Source organism: Mycteria americana, chromosome 3 (genome assembly GCF_035582795.1).
Source record: "Mycteria americana isolate JAX WOST 10 ecotype Jacksonville Zoo and Gardens chromosome 3, USCA_MyAme_1.0, whole genome shotgun sequence".
NCBI classification, from domain to species: Eukaryota; Metazoa; Chordata; class Aves; order Ciconiiformes; family Ciconiidae; genus Mycteria; species Mycteria americana.
In genome coordinates, this window is record NC_134367.1 from 94,587,107 (window position 1) to 94,599,245 (window position 12,139).

General features: G+C 40.1%; 1 protein-coding gene across 4 annotated transcripts in view; it reads left to right on the forward strand.

The window, feature by feature from the left end:
* The window catches only part of RNF8 (ring finger protein 8), a 12,323-nt gene extending 2,925 nt beyond the window's left edge, over positions 1-9,398 (forward strand). For 3 of the 4 annotated variants that reach the window (XM_075496191.1, XM_075496190.1, XM_075496193.1), the window contains 7 exons: positions 3-131; positions 1,666-2,406; positions 3,565-3,627; positions 4,460-4,549; positions 5,700-5,807; positions 6,809-7,013; positions 8,887-9,398. In XM_075496191.1, coding sequence (XP_075352306.1) covers positions 3-131; positions 1,666-2,406; positions 3,565-3,627; positions 4,460-4,549; positions 5,700-5,807; positions 6,809-7,013; positions 8,887-9,047 — 1,497 coding nt within the window. In that variant the 3' untranslated portion in view covers positions 9,048-9,398. Of the gene's footprint in view, positions 1-2; positions 132-1,665; positions 2,407-3,564; positions 3,628-4,459; positions 4,550-5,699; positions 5,808-6,808; positions 7,021-8,886 lie in introns of all 4 variants that reach the window. The other variant, XM_075496192.1, reaches the window with a different exon arrangement.
* Positions 9,399-12,139: the final 2,741 nt, after the last annotated feature.

Here is a 12,139-nt window from a genome sequence, read left to right on the forward strand (position 1 = left end):
AGGTAACTATAGGCCGAGGATTAGATCTCACGTACCAGCTGGTGTCAAAAACCTGTCCCTTGATGATCTCTCGTAAGCACTGTGTTTTCCAGCAAAATGCAGAAGGACAGTGGACTGTCAAGGATAACAAGGTACAGAGACTGATTAAAGGCCTTGTACTCTGAGATTCACTGAAGAGAATGCCCTGTTTGGGCTCAAACAATGCATGGGCTATGATATAATATGATATAAGCGTGATAGAAGGTCCATGGGAATGTGTCTTGTCTGTTGTGCACTTCCAGCAGGAAGCTTCAGTCTGCTGCAATTGGGATGCAAATCGTATTGCTTTATGTAGATTTGTCTCTTGGTTTAGCATTTTTCAGACAAGTGTAGTCTTGCCAAGGGCACTTTGCAGTCTGTGAACCTGTTTTGTGTTACTCTGTAAAAAAAAAAAAATCCTATGAATTTTGGCAGTATTCAAAAGGATAATGTTCCTGTACTGCTAATGAAAGGATAAACTGATACTCCTTATTGTAGTGACACAATTGCTTTAATTGTTATCAACTACAACAAGAATCTATTGTTAGAAAAGCCATTCTTCGTGTTATGTTCAAATGAGTTTCTTCTGAAAGTCGTCCTCAGCTGATTAGAATAAAGTGTAGACATGAGAGTCCTCAGCTACGTCTCACTTTGACTTCAGTAATCTGGTTTTCATATCATGATATCTCCACTTTCTCATTCAGGGCGAAAACTAAAATCAGTAACTTGCTTTAAAACAGCACTGGTAGAACAAAAATGTTCAATGTGTCGTGCAGATTTGAAGGATGTTTGGGTCAACAGCAGATTAGTCGGAAGGAATGGAGGGGCTACTATTAAAATTACATTGCTCTTAAACAAAACTCTGTTGCAGTACTTGTATAAACTTGAAAACGTATAGTTTTTGCATGATTGGAAACATCTATGGTAGATTAGCTACTAACAGTTCCTCTGTGTTATCACTGCTACCATTTTGTCAAGTTCTTTTATTGAATCTCTTTGAGGTATGTCAGTTGTTAATGATTCTGCAGTTCATCTTGAGCACAGATTAGTTTTGCTGTTTTTCAAAACTATTTCTTGAGCTAGTGTCTAATTTAAAAACCTTTTTTCTGCTTTGAACATTATCTCTAGAAGAACATTTTCTTTCTTGTTTATATTCTCCCTGTATTTATGGATAGCTGTCTTTTTTTCTTTAAGCAGTATAAGCTATGCTCCTTTTTATTTTGTAGTATCTTCTTGAATTTCAGGTGACATTAATTGTCAGGAATAATTACCGCAATATTCTATGTTCTTGACAATGATCTATTGCAGAGTCTTTTATTTTTATTGGTTAGTTCTTATTTCTGAAGCTTTTGGGCGTTTTTTTTCCCCTTAGAGTTCATTCTTTTCCTTCTGCACAAGCACATATGTTAATGTTGTTCTTAGTGCTTGTACACAAAATCTGTAATTCAGGAATAATGCACGGTAAATAATATAATGCAATAACTGTAATAAATAGGACACTAATCCAATAAATTGGGTATTTTAAGAGGTGGTTTGCTTCTGATTGCAACACTGAAGAGGTTGGATATGTTTACAGTTGCCAGAAATAACTTGCAGAGGACTCTGTAACTGCATATTAAATTTTGCTGATTCTCTGTTCATTTTTAGAGTCTAAATGGAGTCTGGCTTAACAAACAGCGCCTGGATCCCTCAAAAGCCTATCCTATTGCTGAAGGAGACCGAATCCAGTTGGGAGTGCCTTTGGAAAACAAAGAGACTGCTGAATATGAGTATGAAGTAATTAAAGACGAATGGGAGAAAATCAGACCCTTTTTAGCCCAAAGGAGTGACCTGGGGAAAGCTAAGAGTTCGAGAACTAAGCGTAAATTTAGTTTGGAGGAATTGGAGACATCTGGATCAGAAGGTCCTTCAAACTCCAGATCCAAAAGAGACAGAGTGTCCTGTGGCAGCGAACCTCTGGGTAAATCATGGGGAAGGGTAGAAGAGGCCAAACGGCTAACAGAGAAGATGGACGTCAAGCTGCCTTCTCCTGGACCAAGTGAGGAGGATAGTGGTCCAGTGCATCGTAGCCCTGTGCGCTCTGAGAAAGCTGTGTCTGTCCCCCATAAGGACCAGGAAGGCTCTGGTCTTGCACAGTCATGGACTGGCTTGGAAATGGTGAGGAAAACTCTAGTAGATATAATGAAGTTAAAGGTCAAAGTGCAGGAGAAGCAGACAGCAGTTCTGAATGTGAAGCAGAAGCGCAGGAAGTGTGCTCAGAAGGAGATCCTGGCAATGGAGCAGGAGCTGCGGGAGTTGCAGGACCAGCTGTGCACGGAACAAGAGCATCATCAGCAGCAGGTGGAAGAGCTGGAAAGGACATTCTCTAAAGAGCAGCAGAAGCTAGAGGTATAATGGTGGTAATCTTTTTGGCCTGTGTCTTTTCATTTTTTATGGAATGCCTAATGTAAGACATCGATCCAAAATAAGATCTTGAACCACGCAGTAAAACAAATAATGTTTGTGTGAATTACTCCTGTTAAAATTGTCATGGAAGTATTTCAGTTCCAGGCATGTGTACCAAAAGAAAGTGCAGAGACAGAAGGGACTGGGCTGCATGGGGAATTAGGAAAAAGGTGCAAAATAATTTTTAAATTTTTTTTTACAAAGAGGTTCATTACAGCAAGATAGTAAAGCATTTCAGTTAGTAAACAAAGCATGTTTTTAGATAAAAAATCAAAAGTCTCTGCCTGATTTCCTGTGGTTACAGAGAGGACAAGTTGAAAAGTATTCACCTTAAGTGTGAATTTCTCTCAGTATATGGCTGAATTAATGGCCAGTTTGCATGGCAAATCCATTCCCTTTCCAAGCAAGTGAATTATTGTATGCCTTAATCCCTGAATGGAGGCAGATATTTTTTTCATACTTTCAAAAAACCTTTTCTTGCAATCTGTAAGCGTCTTCAAGCAGTATGTGTATGTTGATAAGTAGCTTTTTTTAGATAACAAATTGAAGTCTTTCTATTTTAGTTTGCTCAAAATCTGGTTTAAAGGAACTAAGAATTCATCTTGGAATGAGTTTCATAATTTGTCAGTTACTTCCTTTAAAGTCTGCTGCTAAAGGCAAGATACCTGTATCAGAAGTACAGAAAGTCTGGAGTTGTGTGCTTAGGCACAGTGGGAAGTTCAGCTGGAGCTGTAGGTATGTCTGACCTCTTTGAACGTGCTCAAAGAGAGAGTTGCAGCTTTTTCTCATGTTTAAGCTGTTGCTGACCTCTTTGCTTCTATGAACATGCCGATGCCTTTAGAGCTAGAATAACGTGGAGGTGTTCCAAGTATGTAACTGTAAGTGATATATCCGTTTTAACTCTTCACAGTAAATGATAGCTCTGATTTCTGTTGCACACTTGTAATGCTAGAGTGGGACATATCAGGGTTTGCTGAAAACCAGCATTCTTTCTTTAAGCATGTCCTCTAAAGAGAGTGTGTCAAGTAGTCATTTTCTGTCCCTTGCTTTCTTCAAGTCTTTTTCTTTTTTTTTTTTTTCTCCTCCCCCCACGTCCCCCAGGGAGTAAAGTGGCAACGTGGGGAAGAGAATCTGAAGGAGCAGCTGGCCCAGGTCCTGCAAGAGGCAAGTAGTTATGAGTCTAAGTTTAGTCTAACTGTGTAACTCAGATATTTAAATCTTTCTGACTGCTGTGGCCTCTTGGTAGAAGACAAGGACTTTTGCCTTAGGTGCAGATTGGATGATCTTCATCTACAGACCAAATTTCTGTCAGAAAGTGGCAGACCTCGCTTTGTGGGAGTTGCTGTTTGCCAGCAAATATTGTGAGAATATGCACTCAGATTGAAAGCATTAAGTAGCTGCAATTATATATATTTTTTTTAATTTGAATTTTGTACTTGGGCTGGTGGGCTTTTTTGTGAGGTCTGTCTGCTGGGTATCTGTTTTGGGGAAGTTGTTCTGGCAATTTTAACCAGATGAAAAAAATTTCACTCTTGGTTAGGAATGTTTTTGAAAGAGATTGCCACACACTTAGGTTTCCTAGGCTTTTTCCAAAAGGTCTTTTCCTTTTGGAAAGCTAATCTGAAAACAGCTTCAGGTAACCCTGCATACAGGACAGGTTTTTGTGATCCTTACATGTCAAATGCCCCTTCATACTCAAATGTCTCAGATGTGCTCAAAATGGTGACCGTAAAAACTAACTGAAATGGAATAGTAACCTGGGAGAGGGAATGAGAAGTGCCATGACACTGAGAAGGTCATAAATAACTGGCACTACATTCCAATTTTAAATTAAGGCTAAACTGTCTTAACACCCCAGCTCATATAGACGTGTGTTGCTCTTTTAGGAGGAGATTAGGAGAAATGAGTATGCTGAACAGCATTATTATGGCTATGTATATTTAATAGGATAGCTTATAATGGCACTGTTATAATTTCCGGGATGGTATTGTTACAGCATCATGCTTTGATGGAAGAACTGAGCCGTAGTAAAAAAGATTTTGAGGAGATAATTCGAGCCAAGAATAAAGAACTGGAAGAAACCAAGGTAAGGAATAACTGAATTCTCAATTTTATTCATAAGTGAAACATGATATGCTGCAGCAGAGGAAATGGTTTATTTAACACTTGTCTTGACTGTACTTTGCCTCCCATCGTGAAAAACTCCTGTATTTTGAGGTGGCAGCTGACTCTAGTTTCCAGGATGGGGGAAGATACACCTCACCCTGTTCATAAATTAGTGCTGAACAGTCATTACTAGCTCTTTCTCAATCATAAAGAAAGCCTGGAGCACCTGAACTGTGTGTTTTGCAGGAGAAGTGGGCCCATTCCATGCTTTCTTTAAAAAGAAAAAAAAAAAAAAGTGTGTTTGAAAAGTGAGGTGCTTCATTTTTTAGTTAGAGTGCATTCAAGTAAAACTGCAGTGTTCCAGCAAACCTACAAGGGAGTGTAGTACTGAAACAACACGGAATTTGAATAATGAATGAGATAAGCTACATTTCTTCCTGCCCTTGACACAAGGTGATGAGTGGAAAATAATCAAGGAGATCCTTTCCTGTGTCTTACTCTTGGAAATTATCACATTATGCACCTCTGGCTGTTTGCTTTATGTTTTTTTTATGTCATCTTTGCAACTCTGTTGCTGTTTCAAGTATAGCTTCAATTGGAAGAATTTCTCTGTTATTTTTAGAAGACAGAGCAGGTACCCAGGAGCCTAATTTAACTCCAAACAAACAAAAAAAATTATTGGACAGTTAAATGCAAGTAAATGTTTTGAATCTTATGCTTCCTTTTTTTAATATTTGAGGTATTTTGTTGGATGTTGTGCTCTTTACATCAGACATCAAAAGAACTCTTCTGTTGGCTTAAGCCAAACTCATGCCAGGAAGAGGTTGAAAGAAATTCTAAAAAGATTGATCCAGCTGGTAGTCTCTTTAGGTTGAAGGGAATTCGGCTGCTGTTCTTGCTTGTCAGTTCTCTACAGTGGGTGGGAATATTCTCCATACTGCCGTGACTACAAAGAGGAGAGAGGTTACAGATCTGGATATATACTATACGCAGACTTGACATGTGGAGACTTGCAGTTGTATGATTTTCTGCTTGTCCTACCTTCCCCTGCACACGCACTTCCTGCCAATATTATATTGAGTAAAACCTTGTTCTTTGTTGATACATGACCATATGTACTTTTCCACTAGGAGGAGAAAGAAAAGGTGAGAGCCCAAAAAGAAGAGGTGTTGAATCAGATGAATGATGTGCTGGAGAATGAGTTGCAGTGCACAATCTGTTCTGAGCACTTTATCGAGGTATGTTTAAACCAGTATGGGTTTGCTAGTAAAGAAGAGACTTGAGAAGCTTTCCCTAGTTCTATTAAACCAATAGTCAAGCTTATTTCTTTACTTTACTAGTTTAACACTCCCAACAGACCCACAGTGAGTTGTGGGTAAGTGTTGGTCCAGAAATCCATTCTGTCTGCCCTAACTCTTCTCTTGGGCAGCAAGTTCAGCTTTAATGTCTCTACCTGCATAGAGCTGAGTGCTTAATCCTAAGATGCATATAGGCTTGCAGCAGTTTTGGGTGTTTTTGAACTGGTGCTCTGAGCTGCTGCTGACAGCCTGCCTGGGGAAGAATCATTTTGTAGTGGACCTTGCTTTAAGTTGACTAAGGGTGGACTGCTTCAGGTTTAGATGTAGGAAGAGGTTAGTAAAGGAAAGGAGGTGCAGTGTTCAGTCAAGTCCGGAACCATTTATATTGTTCAGATAAAGTCTTTCTTTGAGAAATTGGCCTGCTTTCATTTGATTCTAGAAGTGATAGGCTATGCCTGAAATGTAGATTGTTATTTCTGTTTGTGTTTTGCTAGAATTTCAGTTTCATTACATTCATTTCTAGTACAGGAAACCTGATGTGTTAGCCTTGTTATAATGACTTAAGAGCTAGCTGAAATTTTAATTTCTGGTTTCTCAGTAATTTAAGATGCTATTCTGCAGTATCTGAGTTTTTCCGTGATTTATTGTTTTCAAATTGGGGAAACTTGTAATAGAATTAATTCTTTTTGTCTGTGTTTCTGACTTGCTATGATCTACGGTGAATCCATTACCCAACTTGTAAAACTTGTCTGCACTCTGGCATGGGAAAGTTTTTGTGTGTAACCCCTGTAGAGGCTAAAGAAAAGGGGCTTTTGGCTTCTCCCCTGCCCCCTTCCCTTATAGGAAGTGTTCATCTGATGTTTTTCTGACTTCGGTACTTTTTTCTTGACAATGCTTGTGTGAGCATGCTCTGATAAGTATCCTTTTGTCGAATTCCACAGGCGGTCACTCTGAACTGTGCGCACAGCTTCTGCTCCTACTGTATCAATGAGTGGACGAAACGTAAGGTGGAGTGCCCTATCTGCAGGCAGGAGATCAAATCAAAGACACGCTCTCTGGTGCTGGATAACTGCATTGACAGGATGGTAGAAAAACTGGATGTGGAAATGAAAGAGCATCGCCTGACCCTTATCAGAGAGCGGAAAGGTGAGAGGTGGGTGGATGTGGCATGATAAGTACAATCTCTCATTCCATCTATTTTTACAACTTTTTTTGGCACCTATATACCAAGGAGATGCTTGGGGAATGCAGCAGAAACACTAGAAAATTAATTTTAAGGTATGTTGTGTAACTAGCTGTACTGCACAGTAAAATAAAATTAATAAAAAGTTTGGAAAAGGACTTCAGTATGAATTCCACAGTTGAGCAGGACAACTTAACCATACTAAAGGTTACGCTGTTTCAAAGAGATCACTAAATAAAAGCAAAACTATATAGAGTGGGCCTTGAAAAATTTACCAGGCACCTCTTGATTAAACTATTGACTACATCATTGCAAAAACTCAGCAGACCAGTGCCTGATGAGAAATTCTGAATTCTCTTCTGTGTGCTAGATTTGCATAGGAAATCACTGAAGGGAACATTGGTGTGTCATCTAAGTGTATGGCTGAACTGGCAGTTGCTCTGCCATGTTAATTTTTGTGAGATTAAAGCCACTGTGGCTTAAATGCATAACCTCTTGCCTCGTTGTAGCTAAAACATGTGCATGACAGCAACGGCTTTAAGTAAAACTCCAGTGTGGGGTATTCCTATTCTGCTTCCCTCTTCCAAATTTGTTTCTAGAGCACTTGACACTGGTATCTAGGTGCTGAAATGTAGAAGCCTTTTCCTGCTACCCCTTAACAAATTTCTATTGTCATATTCCGTTAAGTAATTGTCTTGTTTTCCCCTCATAGAGGTACATGCATGATCTTTCATTTTGCAATGTGTCAAGCCTTTTACCTAATGAAAGGTGCTTTTGAAACGTTTCAGATTCTCCATGGTGAGATAGAATGACATCGCTAAGCAGTGTTAGTTCAAACCTGAAATTATAACCTATTTAACCAACTCGGTCTGCTTCCCTCGGGAAACGCTACACTGCTCAGAGGCTGCCCAGCTCGGCTTCGTGAATTGCTTTCACCTCTTCAGAACTGACACTGCTCTTGTGTAATATGCACATCTGCAGAGTATGGCATAGCACTATTGAAGTGTCTCATCAGGTAGCTAATGGTGATTAGATGAAGCGGTGCCTTCATTGGAGCTCACTTCGTTGCTGTATGGTCAACCAGTGGTCTTCATGCTTGTTTGAACAAAAAGGAAATAAGCTCATAGCCTGCCTTCATATGTGATAGGTGCTGTAATTATATAAATGACTATTAGTAGGAAATCATTTAGCTCCACCGTGAGACACTTCAGGAGGAAGGATGAATTGTTTCTGTGCAGTCATTTTGATTGAGACGAAAATAACCATATGTCTATTTAAACATGAATTCCTAAGAAGGAACCAGCTGAAAGAGCAATAATGATGCAAGTGGCACTTGAGAAGCTCAGTCAGAGCTTCCCAAGAAGCCTTTCCAAGAGCCTTAGTAGAATGGGCACCAATAGGACAGCTTGCACTCTTAAATGTATGGAGGTTTTGATGGGGTCGTAAGTGTCCTGAACCACCACTACTTGTTTGAGAGCTCCTTACCACATTTTTTTCCTTCCCTCTTTCTTACCTGGCCAGGTACTGTAACAGTTAGCCACTTCCATTGCCAATTGTGTGCCAGTGAAGGGATGGAGAATGTCTCCTTCCTGTCTGTGCTGTCTTGACAGGAAAAGGCACATAGGAAACTTAAAAAACCCAAATGAACAAAAAAACCAACCCGTTGTTCTTTTAATGCTGAAAATTGAAAAGAAAAAGGGCTATGCCCTGCAGAGCTTGAAAGACCTATTGCAAACTGACAGTGAGAGGCTATAAGTTTCAAAGAGAACTAGTAATTTAGCATTTGTGGGTACAGTGGTCACTACTAACTTTTGTATCTGTGTGTTTTGAATGCAGAGAAACAGAATGTGTTGGTGAAACCAGCCACAGACAATGACAGCAGTGTCATCTCTTCCATCTACTCCATCTTGTCGATGAGCAGTTGTGACAGTGAGGACTCTGAGGAGGATTCTTACTATAATGAAAGCTACTATAATGAAAGCTACTACATTGTCTAAACACTATTACTGCAGACTCGCTTGCCTGTGTGCTGCCCAGAACCAACCTAATGGTGTTTGGTTGACTGCTGCTGGATGAGTGGACTGGACATCTGGAAGGAGAGACTCTATGAAAAGGCTGGAGCTGAGAACTAGCAGCATTTGGAAGAAGGATCTTATTTTTCAAATGAATGTACAGAAGCTTGATCTCTAAAACAGAATTGGTATTGTGAGAGAACAAACTGCTGTTATGCTAGATGGTTGACATACAAAACCTAGACTTCCACAATGGCTTGTGACCTGCTTGGTGTAATGTAACAGTTTGTATGTGTCGCTGCCCTTTCCTTAGTGAATGACATGTTTAAAAATGTACATCAGCTTCCCTTATTTCACACAGCAGAGGGAATGGCCCAAGCTATTTGAGAACTTGGCCATCCCCACCAGCAGGCAGGAAAGGTATATCAGGAAAAAGTGTCAACGTGGGTTTTTCTCTTGAATTTCATATGGCAAAAAGAGTCATCCCAGGCCTCTGGCTGTAAAGGCAACAAAGGGTGGGTTAAGGACCCTGTGAGCCTTAAGTGCTTAAATGCATCGTAAGCTGAGCTGCTGGCCATCCGTTTGCTCTGTTGATGTTCCTCATTTCCTGGTAGATAGGGATGGAGAAGATTAAATCTTCCAGAATTCCTTAGCTAGTGCTCTTTTCATATAGTATGTTTGGTTTGTTCCCTCTCAGGCTTTTGCATAAAGGGTTTTAGAACTGGGAAGCAGTGTGTCCAGAAATTATTAGCGATGACTTCAGAAACACGTATAGTTCTTGTCAGCAGCAGAGAGGAACCTCTGCTTCTTCAGAAGTGCAGCTATCTGAATTAGTGAAATGTCCTGTTGGCAGGGTAGGAAAGCAGCATCTGTAGGCAACCACAAGGCACAGAAGGAAGTATTTAGTTTTATTGTTTACAAACCATTGCTGTTGAGCCGTGGGTTGTACTACCCTCACAGCAAAACACTCATCCCTAAGAGACTGAGCAGGTCTTGCCTCATCCTATCACGAATTTGTCTATGAAGTTCCATTTTCAGTGGCATATGCTTTTGACTTAGCTGTTACGTGGAAAGGACTGCTTTACACTGTGAGAAGAGGATGGGGGAAGCCCTTCTCACCTGTAATATTTCTTTGGCTATTTGTATGTACTTTCTTGTTTCTGTGTTTATTTTGTTTAAGAAGGAAAATATAAATCCATTTCTGCATTAGTCTTCCTTGGTGCAACCACTGAGATGAATGTCTTTCTCCGAGTTGTCTTAGATTTTTTGAGAAAACAGAGACTATCTCATTTTAATGACTTTGCTTCATGTTTTGATTGCTGTAAGCAGTGTGGCTATTTTAAAGTTATTTGAAAGACTTCTGTATTCAGGAATTGATAAAAGGCAACCCAACTCTTCAAGCCTGTGGCTACCCTGATGGTAATTTAGTAGATACAATCATACCTCTTACCTTCTTCCACTGAAGAAAGATCCCATTAAAAAGGTGCATGAATGATGATGTTGTCCTCAGGAAGCAGTGCATTCTGACAGATTTGAGTGGTAGGACTTAAGCAGAGGAGGTAGGCCTGATCTGTGGGCCTGGCAACTTTCTTAAAATCTTAGTGTAAAGTTTCTTTTGTGAAGGAGTCACTATGTCTTGAGTTTTTCTCTTTCTCTTTTAATGTTCATTTTCTATATGTGCTCTTAAAGTTTCTTTTGTGAATATATGCTCTCTAGGATGTCTGAGAGAAGAGGGTTCCTCAAACTGCCTGTGAAATAGGCTGACGTTAGAACAGGCATTCCCGATGAAGAGGAGTAGGAGGAAAATACTCTGGTTACCTAGGACTGCAAATTCTTCTACTGTGTGTCTCTTCCATGTTGCTGTGCTTTTTTTGCTTGTTTGATTTTGCTAAATATATTTATTTTGTTATGTTGGTGTTTATGCATATTGCAGATATGCTTCTCCTAGTAACAGAGTAGTTCTTTTGTGTGATTTCTGAGTGTGCCCTCTTTTCACTAGAATATGGAGAACATAAGTGGTATACCAAACCATTTCCACTGTTACGGGTAAGCGCATAGTGTGTAAAGGTCCAAGGAGAGAGGTTAAGTAATAATGCTGTTCACTTGCAAAAGCATTTCACTGACAAAAGCAGACCTCTCCTTCCAGTTCACTAAGTTCCTCAGTAAAACTGCTGTTGGATACAGAGCTGATGACTAGACATACAGAAGTGTCCCGCGAACAATTGAGCTTCTGGAAAAGATGTCCATATTTCTAATACTGTGCTTTCCTTTGGTCTAAGGTCTGGATCCTTTCTTCTACTTGATTACATCTTCATGATGTACATCTGAATGTCCCCTTGGAGATGTCATGCCCTGAACTGTTGCCATGACAACTGTCATGAACCTGCCTTGGGATGGCATCAAACACTTCCAGTCTTGCATCCAGGATTTAGGTCACAACTCTGAGCTAGTCACAGTTGATGCGTAGCGGGCTTGATGCAGGTTCAAGACTTGCTGCTTTCTGTTGGAAGATAGCTGTCATGTAGTGTGATAATCAAACACTTTCAGAGCAATATATTGTTTATCAACATCAGCAGGGATAGCTGGGAAGGAGTGCTAATGGATTGTGGAACGGGACCATCACAGAGGGAGGGTGTGCTGTTTAACTCCTGCAGATCTATGGATTCCAAGATCAAGCTGACAATTGCTTTTTTCTTGCACATGTAATCTACCACGTTAGTGCTTGGTGAGCCTTAGCAACAACTGTCATTTAACTTTGCAGACCATCTAACAGGCAATTTAATAATCTAGCTGTGTCGTGTCCCGTTCCCCCCCATTTCAGTGTTTTTTTCCCAAGATATGTTCTGACTAGTCAATGTTTTGCTTCCTGCTCATAGTCCTTCTCTCCTGCCAGTCCCTTTTGCCATAACTTCACATATTTAGACACCTACCTTACAGCAACTGCACTTCCCAAATAGTATACTCCTGTGCCTTGGTGCTACTGTGTTTGTTTTGGTTTTTAAGATTAAGCATTCATGCCTGTGTACTGAGCTGTATGCCCCTGGGTTTCAAGCTTAATGCAAAGTACAAGACAGCTC